Raw genomic sequence first — 18,467 nt, 5'->3', positions numbered from 1 at the left:
GCCCTTCAACAAACTCTGGTTCCATGCGCTTAACCAGGCACTCAAACCACTGAACTGGCTCAATGAGAACAGGATATCTACCAACCCGGACCACACGGACCAACAGGTTTGGGTGGCAGTGCTCTGATGGTGGATAAAGCTGGAACATGGCCACTGAAGTGTCCCTATTGAACTAATTTTGCCATCTGTGGTGATAGTGATTGACGTTTTGGGGCACAATGGCCTCCCACTGTGTCCCAAGGCATCCATGGCTCTGTTTCTTTTCTCTTCCTTGGCTCAGAGAAGGAAGAACATTGCTGAGAAACAGAGTCTTCCAAGGACTCAAAGGGCGTGCCAGTGAAGCATGAGCCAATCTCCTGATTACATAATGTTGGTTTTATGGAACATGAAGGGTTCCTAAAGTGTGTGGCTTAACACAGGCCTCAGCATCAGACTCAATAGCGCAAGACAATTTAATGGAATCCCTGCATACTGAGCTTTCTCTGGGCATGGAGCTTGTCTTGCTACTCATTCCAGACAAACAGAACACAATAGGGACCCAGTACCTAGTTCTCAGCCAGACAGATGTCTAAGAACAAAAACCCTGGCAGCAACTTTTATGAGGTGAAGCTTAAAGCAGCTTTGTATACAGGAACTTGCATACAGTGCTCAGGAACATGCTTCTCCCAAGTTAGAAGGCACACCAAGTTCTTTAATTACTGGCAGACAGTGCCATCACAGGATGGGCACAGCTTGAAAGTAATAATTTGCTTTTGGATATCTTAGTTAGGTCCACAATGTCACACGAGTGCTCATAACCCTGCAGCTCCGAGGAGAAAGGGATCAAGTCAAAGGTTTGTGTGTTACTTATATTAGGGTATTTACTACTACTAAAAATTGTTGGGCCAGTTTGAGTTCAAATTGTATGCTGCAAACACCAGAACTTAAAATATATACCCAATTCATGTTCACTTACATATACACTGTGTAAAGATAATAGAAATAGAAAACCACAACAGGTACAAATCATCCATTTTCTTTTTACAGAAGTATGCAAACACAGAATTTCTAAAAACACCTGACTATTCGTTTTTAACACAGGCATTCTACATCTCAAAAATATAATCGACAGCAAAAACAAGATGATGAGCTTTATAAAGATTAAAGATTCAGTAGACAGTCTGCTATGACATTTAGAGAAGTCTCCTTGTTACAAGCACATGAGGATTCCTAGGTAGCTCTTTAGTCTGTTTTATAGTGTGTTGAGAAAAGACTGTTCTAGAATTCCTGGATTGTAGTGGAGATATATCTTCTTAATGTAGTGTTGACAATAGAGGCTCTGTACACTCTAAAAGAAAAAACATCCAACTTTGAGGCCACAACAGCAAGATCCTACCCACTTCATGATGCTTTACCTGAGGTCCATGTCTTTAATTTCCTTTATACTGTTCTGCTCATTTAATTGCTGCTGAAAATGTGTTCTCTTGATTGTGAATGTAAATTCAACTTAAATAATTCACTCATATGACTGTATATTGTCCTTTCCTTTATTGTTCCGTCATTAGGATATTCATTATATTCTTTAATCAGAGGAGCTCAGGGTACTGTCACTCTGGGTCTCTTGGGCGGTACTTCCTGTGCCTATTCTCAACACTGCTCCCTGGATGTACCTCTATAAGGCCTCCTCGTGGCACTGTGGGAATATCAGCTGCTCCAGGCTCTGCAGACCTGGGTTCTAATCTCCAGGTCCTTACATGGACTCACTCCAATTTGTTCACATCTTTCCTAAATTGTAGTGCCTAGTATTGGACTGGGTACTCCAACCAGTGCCGAATAGAGCAAGACAATTACCTCCTGTGTCTTACATAAAACATTCCTGTTAATACACCCCAGAATCATATTTGCCTTTTTCGCAGCTGCATCACACTGACAACTCTCATTCAGTTTTTGGTCCACTATAACCCCCAGATCCTTTTCAACAGTACTACCACCTATTCCCCATTTTGTAGTTGTACATTTGAATTTTCCTTTCTAAGTGAAATACTTTGCACTTGTCTTTATTTAATTTCATCTTGTTGAATTCAGACCAGTTCTCCAATTTGTCGAGGTCATTTTGAATTTTAAATCTGTCCTCCAAAATGCTTGCAACCGCTCCCAGGTTGCTGTCATCTGCAGATTTTATAAACATACTTTCTACTCCATCATCCAAGTCATTAATGAAAATATTGAATAGTCCCAAACCAGGACTGATTCTGCAGGACCACACTAGATACGCCCTCTCACTTTGACAGAGAGCTACTGATAACATGTTGACTACCAAGTTTTTTAAAAAGCCAAACCAGTGAATTGGTGGAAGTCACTGACTGAGCACCTGGAACCAGGATCCATTGAAGTGCTGAACCAGCTTTTGACAGCAGTAGGTGTAGAGAGAGTACTTTATCATTTCAGTTTATTCAGCTAGTTCAGTTAAATGACTATTCATTCAAAACTAAGAAAATGATGTGGGAGTTGAAGCAGAAAAGCTTATTTTCTTCTTCCAATCTATAAATAAAAACTAAGTGTGAGAAAACGAGATCTACTAGTCCTCAAAACCTTAAAGAATATAGTAAACGAACGCATTATTAACCATTGTCTAATATAATTTAAAAAATTAAAAATTAATAATCTGAATAAATGTAAGTCAAGCTGTAATTGCTTAAATAAATGTGTAAAAATATAGTGCATTACCAAAAAAAAAGCACCAAATTTAGTGTAAAGGCTATATGTAGTTGCAGGAATACTGTGCGGAATGAGACCCAAATACCAAATGTAAAGTCCCAAGCTATAAATATTAACATGCCCAACTAAACACAATTTCTTTTTTAAAAAATCCTATACTAGAGAAAGGGGGACTTCTTCAAACTTAGAGATTTTTTTAATACATATGGACTTTAAGCTTTAAAACAGAGTACTTTTTTTGTTGTTGTTAAGGTCCTCATCCAGAATAACTCTTAACCATGTGTTAGAGTACTTTGTTGGAACAGGGCCTTAAATGTTATTCCCTCAGAAATGTCAAACCAATCCACAAAGCAAACTCTAGGAGACTGTGTAAATACTGAGTATTCATTTCATACAGTCATAAAAGAGTTCTTGATACTATGATGAAGAGGCTGTGATTGTAAGGACATACTGTTATATAATTGGTAGCTCTGTCCATTAAATTACTGAATTATGGAAAGCAGCAGGAACATATCTTTATAATCACAAAAGAAAAATCTGTTTTTATATCCCACTGTTTATTTGGCAAGGCTTCTTCCTATTGTACTAGAAGTCTGATTACACAAGGAGCTACATACTCACTAAGTTATGTGAGTGAAATATACCTTATGGAAATGGTAAGATCCCTTGATCCTTTGTCTTAAACACTGGGGTAGGATTTAGGACAGCGTAGCCTTACAAAATTTGCTATATTTTAGCAAAAATGCATTTACTAATTATGTAATTTGGCAGCCCTTCTTTGAATAGTACTGGAGACTCCCTTATCCACTAGATCTGGTATCTCTTAATTTTGAAGTATGTATGAGACGTGTAAGGTGACTGCAGGAGGATAACATATAGAAGGGCACAATCTTACTTGCTAACAAGAAATAACATTCTGAAAGTTTGGTCAAATACTTGGTTGGTATTATATTGCTGGGGTTTACATTGCTGAATGTGTAGTAACCATGCTTCTGTGCACTAAGACAGAAAATTAAAAAGAATAGGAAAAAAGACAACTGAAAAAAATGATGAACATATATGGTTTACTGGGAATTCCTCTTAGGGAGGAAGCTGTCTACATATATTTCAACGGCTTTGAAATCATAGAAAATACTTGAAATTTTAAAGACAATCTGTCTCTCTCTTCAGGTCTGGAAAAATGACTGCTTAGATCTGCAGGCCCTATTCTGAAAACCTTATGTAGTAAACAGAGCTACTGGTTAACACTCATTATATGCCAATGGCAATGCTATTATTTTGTGTACAATCTACTGCCGAACCTAATAGTCTATTTCTTTTTACTTACTTTATTTTATGTACAAAAATGTTTTTATTGAATTACATTTTAAAACTAAGTATTTCTACTGTCATTTACTTCTGTTAATTTTTTTTTTCCTGTTTCCAAATGTTCTGTGTGCAGCAGATTTTTGTATTGACAATGAATAACTGCATTTCAGGAGTCAGTAGGGAGGAGGAAGCTAGAACTGATGACTGCTGGATAGGGAGCTGCTTGGACTTTTGGCATGTGGAAAGGCATGGGAGCCCCAGGTGACCAGCTGAAGCTTTTGGCATCTGTCAGAGGATGCACCCTTCCCTACCTCTTGTGAGTAGATTTGACAAATATTGTAGTTAGGAGAGATGCTTGACTCCTAGTAGTCCCCCCACACCCAGACCCACACCAGCAACCTTAGATAGTAACCAATTGTACCATTACTCATTACCCAAAATCTTCCACTGCATGCAACAATGGTGGAGACACTGGCTGGATATTTATTTTCTGAATATCAGCAGTGAAATGATTAACAATACTGCCATTTAATACTATCATATTTTATGTTTCACAGTGAATGCCTCATTAAATGAATGGAAAAGTCCACTCGTGGCAGAACTATTGTTTCAAGATTTGGAAAGGAAGACAGAAATGCAGCAATTCACATTTGGTTCACAACTGGACGTTCTGAGTCAGAAACATAAGAGATATCCTCCTTTACACACATTTTTTTAGATTTAGCAGGTATAGCGACCAATTCTACAGCTTGTGCATCCACCTCCACAAAACTGACATAGCTTTCTAAAATATTCTAAGCTTAAGGCATCAGAGACTGCAACTCCTAAATTTGGGAATATACAGACACAGAAGACATTTGGAAATATATAGACACAGAACACAGAAGATATAATAAGGCCTTATTGACCCAAAGCTTACCACAGCTAAGGGGTGCTTAGCTAAAAGCAGTCTCAGAACCATTTAGACATGTTGCTTTATTCATTTATTAACTTGGCTATTACGAGTCTTTTTTCTTACTTTTAAGTAAAACCTTGAAGAAAATAAAGACCTGCTCATAACCAGATTATTTTTGGAACATGAGAAGGTATTATCACTAGGATTGTTTGGCTGCTTTGCAACAATGTAAAAGCTTAACTCCCCTATACAACAGAACTCTTGACCAACAAGTATATCAAATTAGTTATGGCAAAATTTGAATTAAGTAGTATTGCCTAGAAACATACAGAATTTAGATGGTATAAAAATGATTCGATTTCTAGTTCAAGCAAAATATCAAGATGAAAAAAGCTCAAATCATGTTGGAATTAATTAATTTAAAAGGCTAAACAGTAATCAAAATTATATGATTTTGCATTCCAGTACTTCAGCCTCAGGGCAAGAAATCAATGCTTTATTTTATAACATTCTCTAATGTGATGGGATACCATATCAGAACATAAACAATGACAGTTTTCCCAGTATATCAATGGTTAACCATTAAATATAGCGAGTCAAAATTCAAACAAGTGCAATTTTCAATCTGATACTTATTGACACTTATTGGTTTCTAAAACTGGTCACTAAAATAATCTACATGTTGGAAAGGGTGTGGAGTTTTCAGCTTTGGCTAACGGCTGCTGTAAACCAGGGTTATTTCCGTTTATCTTAAATTGATTTAAGCTAAACAGAAATAGGACTGATTTACACCAGAACAGGAGTGTATACAGAGATGTTTGAACTGGTATCTAAGCTGTTTAAAAAAAAAAAAAAAAAATCACACCATATATTAAATTGTAGAAACTCTCTCATTTAGAGAAGGCCGGTCACTAAATTCATACAGGCTATCTTTATCCAAATTGAACATTTCAGATTTTTTCCACTACTGCCCTTTAAATACGTAGCATCAGCATAACATATTAAGTTTATTGTTTTATATTTATCAGGCTTGTCTCTTGAGCCTTCTGTACATAATATAATTATGCATCATTTTATAAATTTCAGATCTCTCTTTGAAGTGGAGTGAAATTCTAACAATGCCTAGAATGTCATGGAAAGAATTCTGAATTATATCTAGAAACAAAGACATCTATCACTTACCATCACCTCTACATTCCGATGAGGTTCCACAAATCCATGAACTGTCAATTTACGAAGCACTGAAAAATACAGTAATATCTTGCTTGCACAGTCTCTTTTTGTAGAATGCTGTCCTGCTCCCCACCCACCCAGATATCAAGTAATTAAACATATGGCTACAATAACCATTGCTATAAAAGCCTCTAATTATTCAAATATGAAATAAATTGCATTTATTTTGCACCTTTAGACTCCTCACCCGCATTCTTGCCACTAATTTAAGTTTGGCAGTACTACTTTAAGGTAGAGCTGGGTAAATAATTGATTTTGTGATTAGCTGGCAGTTCTGAAAATTAGGAAAAAAATTTAAATTCAGAAAAATTTCAGTCAATTGAAAACGTCCGTTTCAGGTTGAACAAAACATATTGTTCGACCTGAAACATTTTGTTAGGGCTAGATTCACAAGCGGCTGGAGGGGGAGGAGGAAGTGGTGGTAGTTATGGTGCCTCCCATTCAAGCTTTAGCCCACTCGTCAGGGCATTCACCCAGGATGTGGGAGACCAGGGTTCAACTCCCGCCTCTCCACATGTGGAGATGGGACCTGAACATGGATCTCACACTGCAAGAGTGTTCCCCATCCACTGAGCTATGGGATATTCTGAGGTGAATCCCTCAGATTCTCCTGGTGAAGCTCTTCCATTGTGTCTAAATTAAATAGCCATTGGAGCAGAGACATCAAGTTGGGTGTCCCACCTCTCAGGTGAGTGCCCGAATAAGCAGACTATAAAGTCAGATTCTCTCTCTTTCTGGTCAAATGATTATTTATACAAAGTGGAACAGCTTTAGCACAAGAGACTGAAAAAGACCCACTCTGGACTAAACCTAAAGCCCATGGATTAAGACAGTCTTCCGCAACGTCGGAGATACAAGTTCACGTCCCTGCTCCGACGACTTATTATTTATACACAGTGGAACAGATTCAACATGAGAGATTGAGAGAGACCCACACCATAATATCAGATAGCCCAGTGACTGGGGAACTCTCCAGCAATGTGGGAAACCCAAGTTCAAATCCCTTCTCCACATGAGGCAGAAAATTGAACCTAGGTCTCCCACATCATAGCTGAGTGCCCTAACCACTGGACTACAAGTTATAAGATGGAAAGTGGCACCTCCTCCTCCTGCCATTTTGTGAACGGTGCCTTAGTGCCCCCCACCCCAAAAAATGTAATTGAAACCGTTCAGCAAAATTCATGTCAATACCACAAATACTTTCAGGGCCCTGAAAAATTAATTTTTTGGTAAATTTACTATTTGCTAATAAATATTCACCCAGCTCTACTTTAAGGTTCCATTCATGTCAAAATAAGGCTAATGAACAACAATGAAAAAAGGTAACTCCAAAAAGGTTCTTCTTTTCCTGGTCTATCAAAAGGATCCAGTGCCCTAATTTTACCATTTCTGGAGTTCTCTCACAGGGAAGATAACGTGTCATTTCCAGAAACTCCTGAATACTACAGCCCACAAAGCCTTCCTTTTAAATCTTCTGATGTTTGAAACAGTTGTGTTTGTAGTCCATACACAGAAGGAATACAGACACTCCCCGACTTACGCAAGTGTTCCGTTCTGGAACACCTTGCGTAACTTGAATTTTGCGTAAGTCAGAAACATGTACCTGACAATTATGCAAAAGAAAAAAACTCTTATTTCTAGCTTACGGAACTTTTTCCTTAAGTGCAGATTTGCGTACATTGGGTTTGCGTAACCTGGGGGGCATCTGTAGAGAGATTCACAAACTGCATCTCTTGAAACCCAACATAAGACTAGGGTCATCCATCTCATCAGCACAAAGTAGAAACAGCAACTCTAAAATGTGCAACAGCTATACTAAATGGCTAACAACTATTAAAGAAATACTTGTGGCACCTTAGAGACTAACAAATTTATTAGAGCATAAGCTTTCGTGGGCTACAACCCACTTCTTTGTTAGCCTCTAAGGTGCCACAAGTACTCCTGTTCTTTTTGCGGATACAGACTAACATGGCTGCTACTCTGAAAACTATTAAAGAAGTTATCCAAAATACCCAAGTTATAACTATTTCCAATTGGTTTCTGATAAAAGCACATCCAGGTACACAGAGCAAGGTTTTTCATTTCCTATGTAGCCCAGCCCAACTGCTAAATACTCAAGTAGAAAGGAACTGAGATTATTGGGCTCCAAGTGGGCATGGCTTTGCTAGACGATTCCAAGGTTCTCACAAGATGCCAGGGACACCGTAACCCAACAACAGGAATACACAAATGTCACCTGAATAACCTTATTTCATCTTTTATAGTACATTAAGCATACATATTTAACAATCTTTTTAATTTACCTTTCAATGACAACAGAGTTCTTTCTAATGAATTTGTAGCTGCAGCTTCATCTCCCGTAAAGATCTGTTGTAGGAATGTATCTGTGTGATGATTCCATAAGGAACAGGCAAAACTATAAATTCCAGATGCTAACTGTAAAGAAAAACCAATACACTTGAATCCCAATATTTGACACTAGTACAATAAATGTATAGATTCATAGATCTTTAAGGCCAGAATGGAATGTTAAATCTAGTCTGACCTCCACCATAACATAGGCCATCATCACTCCTATATAATAGCTTGTTTGATTAAAAAAAAAAAAAAAATCTTCCATAAAGGCATCCAGTTTTGATTTTGAAGACAGCAAAGACACAGAGAATCCCCCACTTCCCTTGGTAGTTTTTTTCAATGATTAAAAATGTGTTCCTTTATTTCTAATTTGAATTTATCTGGCTAATCCACATGGCTACAAAAAGGGTTTTGCGACAATAATTTTTCTTGCTGGAGAACAAAATTGGAGAACTGGTTTCTTTACAAACAAGTTTCAACGTGACATACATTGTAGACTGATGAATGTCTGTTACACTCTATTCCAATTTCTAGTCATATTTATGTTGTGTAATAAAAAATAGTAGTACTGTACAGTAAGTGCACGTGTTGAACCCTATTTTGATGACAGCTGCATAGTTATGTATATTCTTTACTGATGAAGCATATTAAACTGATTTTCTTCCCCAAGTTATTTAAGTTAAGAAATTATAGTGAGGTTGAGACAGATAGTTAGTTGCAAATTTAAACGTATGGAGCAAGTCTTTATATATAAATAACTCAATTTACATTTCAAAAACCATAATTTTTATTTTTTTAAAAATCACTGTCTTTTATCCATCCTTCAACAAAGTAAAGGGGCATACTGTATTTAGAAAATATTATAAGAAATAAAGGTTACTTTCATGTAAGAAGACAGAATTATGCCCTAATTTCCCAGAATGAGTTATTCCAACCTAGAGAATGAGGATTTAGTAGTCTGCACTGAGTTTTTCCTGTTCATTTATTCCATTAGATGGAGTGTAGTGGCACTTGATTCAGCCTCACAAAACACAGGTAAGCCACTAGAGACCAAGAACATTAATGCAGAGTTCTTGTGCCTCTAACTTCCCCAGCATCTCATTTCCTCACTCTGGCTCTCTGGCAGCACAGCTCTGATGGAGCCATCCTGTGAGGGGCGTCCAACCAGCCACTGTTCCCAGAACACTTCTTGTGTATGGCACGTAACAGCTGTCCACACTGCCAACCAGGAGTCAGTGCAAGTTAATGCTAGTTCAGTCACAATAAATCTGCAGTGGGCAAACTCGTAGATTTGGAGATGAAAGGGAAATTATACTACTGAAAGCAACTGCTCCTCAAGCCCCACAATGCTTTGAATCCATGGAGTCTGAAGTCTGTAGAGAACCTGCAGAGTTTCCGTTGTTCCCTGGGAGGAGAGTGCTGCAGAGATGGCTTTCCCCCACTGAGCTTGCATTCTCCTCGTGTAAATGGAAAGGAGCATTTGAGCCTTTTAAACATTTCCAGGGGTAGTATGGGAAAAGCACAAACACGCTTGGTTGAAAATTTAACAAGTGGGCAAAGGATGCTAGCATCATGGGCTAATCGGAGGTGGAAGTCAACATTTCAATAATGAATGAGACAGGACAGGTATGATAGGGATAAGCTGTGAAGCGCCATGAAAGTGAATGCAAGTAGTAACTTATGTTTGATATAAACAGGGAAGGGGGAGCCAGTGGTGGGGTGACGTAATGGGCTAGGAGAATAATCTTTGCAGCAGCATTTTGAATGAGTATGAAGAGAGTAAGGATGCATTTGTCAAGACCAGACAAACGGATGTTGCACTAGTTGAGACATGATATGAGGACAGCTTGGACAAGAGTTTTAGATGTGTGGATTGGTAGAAAAGGTATAATTGACATGTTATGAAGAAAGATGAAGCAAAATTTAGACATAGCCCAGACATGAGGACCTAGAACACAGATCCGAGTTAAAGATGATGCCCAGGTTACAAGCCTGAGTGACAGGCAGGATAGCACTGTTGTCCACGGTGATCAAGAAAGAAGGAAAGAAAGAAGAGAGCCGGAGGCGGGGGGGGGAAATGGGGGATACGAGCTTTCTTTTTAGCCATGCTGAGCATGAGCTGACGGCTAGACATCCCCAGATATTAGTTTGAAAAGAAAGAGATAGGTCTGGAATAAAGAGGAGGATCTGTGAGTCATCAGCATAGAGATAGTACTTGAATTTGTAGATGAGGTTATCCAGAGATAAGGTGAAGAGAAGGACAGAGCCCTGTAGAACCCCCAAAGAAAGCTGAAGGATGGATGAAGAGGATATTCTGAAGGACACACTGAAGGAGCAATTAGAGAGGTAGGAGGAGAACCAGAGAAGGAGAGAGTCAGGAGTACAAGATTTCAAGAGGAAGAACAAGGTTGACTATGTCAAAAGAGGCTGACAAGTCAAGAAGGGTGAGGATGAGGTACTGGTTCTGAACTTTAACTAGAAAGAAGTCATTAGAGACTTTGTCGAGTGGAATGCAAAGTGGGGAAGCTGGACTGGAGAAGGTTAAGGGTGGCACTGGAGGGGAGGAACCTCAGACAGTTATTGTAGACAGTGCCATCAATGAACTTTAACTATCCACGATGACTCCAAGATCTCTTTTGTGATTGATAACAGCTAATTTAGTCACTATCATTTTGTACATATAGTTGGGATTATTTTTTCTAACATGAATTACACTTTGCACTTATCAACACTGAATTCATAAACCACAGTCTCACATAGTAAACCATGGTTCTCACTTGGCCAACAGCGATGTAAACCAACAGTTATGATGAAAAACCCAATTTTTTTTGCTAATTAACAAAAGTACATAACCCAGGGACCTCACTATATGCTATTGTGAATTAAGCTAAACTGCATTGAGGCTATTTTCATTCAGAATGAATGTGTCCACGCTGGGGTTTAAAGCAGTTTAATGAATCCACTTTAAATTTACACCTGCAGTTAATTCGGATTAGCTTTCCTGAGAGGCCCTGTGTAGACAAGCCCCTTAGTTTGTTTCACTCTCAAGTCATGGGGTCAGCACTAGCATCTTCATACAGATGACACACTGACCTCAGAGAGCAGTTTAGGAATCAGAGGCAGCATGCTGTATTTTCATATGGACAGCTGAACCAGATGTTCAAAATAAGCTTACCTGGGTTAGGGGCTTTTGCTCACCCAAACTCTTGCAGGTCATCTTATGCAGGAAGCATTAGGGAGTAACTTGTACAAGAAAGTGGGTCAATCAGATCACAAAGGCATTGCAGCAACTTGATACGCCACATTTGGCAGAATGACTGAGGAAACTTGGGTTTCAAGAATGCAAACAGGTCTGTTAAGGCCACAACTGCCCCCAATCAAACACAAGAGACCAAAAGACAGAGGAAAGGAGATTATATTTCCCTAGAAGTATTACACTATAGCTTAGAACATCTACCACATAATTATATTTTCCCTGAAGGATGACTGACCACCACAGCAAAGAGATTTTTCTGTCACTTTTTTTTCCCCTCTGAATTTGGACGCCTACTAATGTGCACTCAGACAGCCCCAATTTGTTCAGTTAAATAGTACTGAGCATCCTGAATACACACCCTTGCACAACATTAACCTGAATATTAATGCACGGCCTATAATGAATTTGGAAATACCATCAGCACCTTTCTAGATAACCATCGTTTAATATAATTCTTGACAGAATGGTACCAATACAGTTCCCTGTGCCTAACTGTGCTAGAAAACAGCTTTATAAAGTATACTTCATATTAGTTGACAGTGGGTTGAAGATGCACTATTCTATAACCTATAGGACAAATCTATATGCTATACTCAACAGATTTTTATAATGGAGAGAGCAGTTGCATGATTTGTCATTTTCATTCAGACCTATTAAATTAATACAAGCAGTTAAATGCTGCCTGGGATAATTGAATTTTATTTCTGCCTCTGCCACAGAGTTCCTATGTGATGTTGGGCAAGTAATTTAAACCAAACTTCTTATAGGCAGTCACTAATTGTGTTCTCATTTTCTGGGTGTTGGTCTTGAGAATCCAGAGTCTGATTTACAGAAATGCTGAGCACTCACAGCTGCAACTGAAGTCAACAGAAGTTGTGCTTTCAACATATAAAGTGCTACATAATGTGAAGTACTCTGAAGAATCAGGCCGTAGGCCCCCAAAATTAGTGAACAATTTTGAACTTCTGCTCTCCATGTGTAAAATAGAAGTAATAAAAACCCCTCACGTCACAAGGATGTTGTGAAGATTAAATGATGACTGTGAAACACTCTGATACTAAAGTGATGAGTGTCACAGAAAAGCCCATGAATAAATTAATAATTTTGTATTCACAGCACTGTTTGAATAGTGTACAGTAAATAAAGCTTAAGGTCACACATTACATGAGTAAATAAAATGTTGAATATCTTATTAATTGAGCCCTCTCCATCTTGTGCACTGAATGAGACAGGGGTCCTGTGGCAAGAAATAGTTATGATGTAATTAAAGACTGTATCATAATGCAGGGGTTGAATTAAGGTTGTATAGGATACTGTAATACTGTCAATTTCCTAATTTTTGAGTGTTTCATTTTGCGACTTTAATATTTTTTTCAGTTTTATTTCTGTAATTTCCTAGCTTTTTAAAAAAGCAAACTGAAAAAACAAATTCCATCACATGGCATCATAATGACTCCCTTGTGGTTCTTCTGCAGAGTTGGAACCTTTAGGTACACCACACACAGACCTCTGCCACTTTAGAGGATGGAATTACTGGTAGCAATAGTAGGTTGTTACCCTCTATGCAGAGCAGTACTAGAGGGAGACGACACACACACTTGGCCAGTGGGTTTCACAGATATTTACAGGAATGGCAAAACTTAGCAACCTTGGGTCCAGGCTCTGGAGAGGAGTACTCTAGAGATCACAGACCCTTCTGCTTGTCTGTCTTGTCCTCCCCACAGCTTATTCTTCTACCCCATCACTACCAACCTGTCCTCCTATCCCATTTCCAGTCTCCACTAAAGTTTCTGATCCCAATGCCAGTCTCCTTCCCAGCCAGTTCTAGTTTCCATCCTACCAGCTTCTTGTCCAACCTGTCTCTCCTTCACTGTGACGTGCACACACAAGATTTTCATCCAATCCCAGTCTCCCTTTTCACCAACAAAACTCTTACCTGACTCCTTGTCCCAATTTCCCAGCAAGTCCCAATTCTCCCCGCTGTTCCTGGCTCATCTCTCCCTCTCTCCATTCTCCTTCTCCTCACTGGTTCTCTGTCTCTTCCTCCAGACAACCCCACTATCTCCTCTTTGCCTGATTCCTTCACTGGCTCCCAATCCAAGCCACTCACACACACACCAGCTCCCAGTCCCAGCCTCCATGCCCAATCAGCCCCAACCTCCAGCTCCCACTCCCAACCTCCTTACCCAACCAGTACCAACCTCCAACCCACATCTGCCAGTGCCAGCCTCCATCCCTCATTTCTCATGGCCAGTCTCTCTGCCCAGTCAGTCCCAAAATCCCCTCTTCATGTCTCTCATTCCCAGATGCCTTGCCCACTAGTCTCTGTCATCCCCCAATGATTACAAGTCCTAGTTTCTGCCTTCTCCTTCTCCCCCAGTTCCAGTCTCACCAGATTCCTAGTCCCAAACTATTCCTTTCCCATCTCCCCAGTCCAGCTCTTGTTCCCCTCTGCATTCAAGCCAGGCGGCTTCCTCTTCCACACTTCCCATGCACCAGCAGGGGGGGGTCACTGACAGCACTGGAGAGGCAGACTCCTGGCTCTCAGTTCCATTGCCCGGCCTCACTTTGACACATTCCATTCTTCTGAGCCACCAGAGCCTAGTGTGGAGCATGCCGAGTCACTCTGTAGGTATGATTCACATTCAGTCTGGCCAGCAATAGGAGTTGTTAGGGAATGGAGCATGCTCAGTGTGGACGGAATCTTCTTACACTTTAGCTGCTGAATTCTAAGAATTCTCTACTGAGCATGAGCAAACTGAGTTTTGCTCGGCCAAATTTGGGGGGAGTTTCACAGGACAAGCAAAAGACACATCCCACCTGCTAAATTTTGAATCTCTAATCCAAAGCAGGGAGGCTATGATGGGGTAGTGAATCCTAATGGTCACCCACCCCCTCACGTGGCATGGCCCTTTACGAGGCTGAAAAGATGCTGTTTAGGAAGGCCTAGAAAATCTGATTAACAGAACCCAGCTCCAGGGGTGAGAGCTGGGGAGACTCCTAGGTAAGGAGAAAGCGTAAAACTAACCAATATAGCTGGGTTCCAAAGAGGAGGGCTGGGGATTCTTGTGTAAGGAAGCACTGTAAAGGGGTAATCCCAAGAAGGAACTGGGAAGATTTCCAGATCAGAGGCTGTTTACTGACATAGTAAAGACTCTCCTGAAGGAAGGAGCCAGAGACAGCTAGTTAGCAAGCCCGAGGTGATGAATGTCCCTGGATGTGTCTGAGTGAGCTTCTGTTTGTGCTTATGGCGGTCAGTAATAAATGATAAATAATAAACCCTTACAAGGAGGTTGCTTTTGATTAAAAAAGCTGTCTTGACTTGTTTATAACCCGGCTTAAGGGAAGTGAGGAAGGGTTCTCCTGTAATGCCGTATCTAACCGAAAGGGGCACACACTGGGGTAACCTCCACACCAACACAGAGCCACTAAAGCTTCTCAGAGAATAGGTCACCAGAATTTTATTTTTTTAAAAAACAGCAGAACAATGTATTTTTCCCTAGCCTCATACTTGTAAATGGCTGAATCATTTTGGTTGAAATTTAAACAAAAAATCAGCCTGAGGAAGACACCCAGCATGGAAAATTTCAGCCCAATGGTTAAAAGTTTGAGAGAGTTATGAGCAATTGAAAACAGGATCTTATCATGGAAAGCATCAGGCAACCTAATAGGTAGTGCTACCAGCTCACCTTAGCCTACTTTTTTTTTTAAATACATCACATATTAGGACTTGTCATGTATAGAGAATAAATAACCATTTATGACACCCTTTCACATGTGCACCTCCCATGTACCCACTTCCACAACCCATCACAAACATTTATAAACAAATATGTAAAATAGCATTTCTACTCTTCTCTCAAGCCCAGAATATTACATGTTGCATTATTAATAGCGTTACTTACGTCATAAAAAAGTTTCCTATCTGCAGCAAGTCGTTTAGATGCCAGTGTCTTAGTAACATGATAAAAAGTAAGTAATGCTCTGTGTTGGCGGAGATCATCTTGGACTTTCACTGATTCTAGAAGAGTAGGAATAAGCTCTGGCCACTGTCTAGGGCAATCCAGTCTAGCAACTTTAGCAATCAACACAGAGATCTGAGTGGCTATCTGCAGAAAAAAGAGTTACCAGAAAGACACACATAAGGCCTAGGTAGATTTAATAAAATTTACATTCCAGAAACTTAATTTCTGTTACATTTAATAAACCTGCTAATAAAATTTTAAGCTACTTGTTTAGTTGAGGTTTCAGTCAACATTTTACTGTATTACTGTATTTTAAAGGGCAGCTAGAGTCACTGTATGCATTTTAGCAGCCTATTGTAGTTAGGATTCAATAATTTAGAGACCATTCTTGGCCCAGTGAAAAGTTTTTAATCTGACCTCACTTCTCTTCCTGTTTAATTCTATATTTTTTTTCTATACAGAGAGAGAGAAAGAGAGAGAGGATAAACACACACATATATATATATATATATATATAGACAGCTAGGTAATGTTAACGATACATATGGCCCTCATCAACATAGTATATGAGCACCACTTCCTGTTTCAAAACATGGCCTTTTTGCCTTCTCCATTTGTATAATGGTAAGAAAAGTGTAGGCAGAACATAATGCTAAAAACAGGCTGCAGCCTCAAACAGCCACAAACTAGAGTGCTTGGAGCTGCTAAGCATTTAAGCACATGCTTAAAGTTATGCACTCAAGGCACTCTACTGGATCAAGGACTTAACTTGCTAGTCTGCTTCAAGCAGCAATAACTTGTCCTATTTCCCTCTGAGATTTGTCATGGAAGACTATGTTTTGGGGGGCATTATGGGTTGGACTCATGAGCAGGACTCATCAGCCTTTTCCAGCAGCAGCCAGTCTGTACCAACAGTACTTGGCAATTGGCTATTCTGAACTGAAGGCTAGTAGAAGTGAAGACCTTCCTTCCCAATAAATCAAGGAATATACCCTCCTTATTGACCACAGTAGATCTAGAGTGTTGCTGTATAGATGTTTCTGTGGCAGCCTGGACAACCAAAGAGTTAGAAGCAGAATGAGAAAAGAGAAATTCTGCCCCTCTGGATGGGACAAAATAGTGGTTTTCTTTCCTCTTAGGGGTATGGATGCAAGTGGCTGGGATATGTCAGACTGTTCTAGTTGGTTCCAAAATGGGTACATTAACAAGAAATGCAATTTGGCTGGATCTGGAGGATTGGAGGATTTGTAGCTCCTCTGAAATCCTAAGTAACAGTTCTCTCTCCCCGGAGCACAAAGGGTCCTGGCCTGCCCAGAATGACAGAGCTAGCGCAGTTACAGTTTGTGCCACAGTTAGGTAAGGCAGAGCCAATGCTGCTGGTGGTTGAGGCGCCCTATGTTTGGCTTTTGTCAGTGCTATTGTTTATCAGGGTTTAGGCTTAAGTTGGTACTGGAGGCACGATTGCCACTGGAGCATGGTCTGGTAGCAAAAGAGCCCTGTATTTGGGGGCTCTCTTGTCATGATCCTGAGACTTAGGATGTTCTAAGTCCTCATGGGATGAGTGGGAAGACTTACTTGACTTACGCAGGGTTATATCCAACTTCGTTGAAGAGATTTTAGAAGAGAATTTGCTCTTGTTTTTATGAGAATGCTCCCGCCCTCCCGACAAGACCCCAGTGGGGGACCTGTGGGAGTAGATTCCCTGGCTCCTAAGTCAGACCTCAGGACAGGATGTATACTCATTGCTGAGTCAGCTGATGTACTGGAGGGGATCCTCCAATCTGAGTCCGACTGCTTTCTCCATTAAGCAGTTCTTAAGACAAAATTCCTGCCCCCCCTCCGAGGCTGTACAGGCAGCATTGATGGTCATAACTGATTGAGAAGAAGTGTTGGCAAGAAGTACAGATTTTGAGGCCCAGAGTCCTGGGCATAGTTCAGTACCCGCAATGAGGTACTGGTGGAAGGGATGGAGAATCTAACTATGAAACATAACTAAAAACTATCAAGTAAAATTCTCAACTATTTACAAAATATATACATATGTATTTACAGATTGAAGAATAAAGGAAGATGAAGCTCTGGATGCTGGAGTTTCCAACCCAGGCCGTGCAGCAGTATGAAGGAACTGGAGAGGCAGACAGTCTGCTCGCTCTTTATCTCCATGATTAGAGGCACAAGGAGAGAGAGGGCACATGTACAGACCAACAGAAACTGCCTTCCAGAATTCCCTGACTTTGGGCACATGAAGCACGTGTGTATTCACAGTGGAATAAACATAGGAACCAGAACTCAAAGAATGAGTCTTTAGTCTACCTCAGACAAACCCAGAAGTACAAAAATTAGTTATTTTAAACACAAAGAGATACAAATTTAATTCTGAAATATAGGAGGGCATAAATATGATAATCCAGTCAAATGAAGAAAAACTTGATACTTAAGAAAAACTTAATTCTGTGATAAAATCTCACATCCCACATAAACATGAAATACTATTTGAAAGGAAACATGAAAACTGGAAATTCTGTCACATCTCATTTTTAAACTTTCATTTAAAAAAAAAGTTACATCCTAGTAAGAGCACTTGTTAAGAGAATAACTAATCATCATTAATTTCATTACTAACCTGATTCACTGGTTCGTTGAAATTGGTGATGAGCCCAGCACGCAATGTAGATTTCTCCTCTTCCGAAAGAGCACTGTTATAATAAGATGGTTAATTAACATGTTATATTTTCAAACTATAAATACCCCTCAACTT

The 18,467-nt window shown here is 39.7% G+C and overlaps 1 protein-coding gene across 1 annotated transcript in view; it reads right to left on the bottom strand.

Annotated features, from left to right (window-relative positions):
* Nucleotides 1–18,467, bottom strand: part of IPO11 (importin 11) — a 247,488-nt gene that overhangs the window by 201,834 nt on the left and 27,187 nt on the right. Inside the window, exons 4-7 of the mRNA XM_026649109.2 lie at nucleotides 18,333–18,405; nucleotides 15,650–15,853; nucleotides 8,437–8,569; nucleotides 6,083–6,141 (exon numbers count right to left, since the gene is read on the bottom strand). Coding sequence (XP_026504894.1) covers nucleotides 6,083–6,141; nucleotides 8,437–8,569; nucleotides 15,650–15,853; nucleotides 18,333–18,405 — 469 coding nt within the window. The remainder of the gene's footprint in view (nucleotides 1–6,082; nucleotides 6,142–8,436; nucleotides 8,570–15,649; nucleotides 15,854–18,332; nucleotides 18,406–18,467) is intronic.

This window comes from Terrapene carolina, unplaced genomic scaffold, assembly GCF_002925995.2.
Source record: "Terrapene carolina triunguis isolate 2854851 unplaced genomic scaffold, T_m_triunguis-2.0 Scaffold69, whole genome shotgun sequence".
Taxonomy (NCBI): Eukaryota; Metazoa; Chordata; order Testudines; family Emydidae; genus Terrapene; species Terrapene triunguis.
The sequence above is the reverse complement of the archived record's forward strand: the minus strand, read 5'-3'. Positions and strand labels throughout refer to the sequence as shown.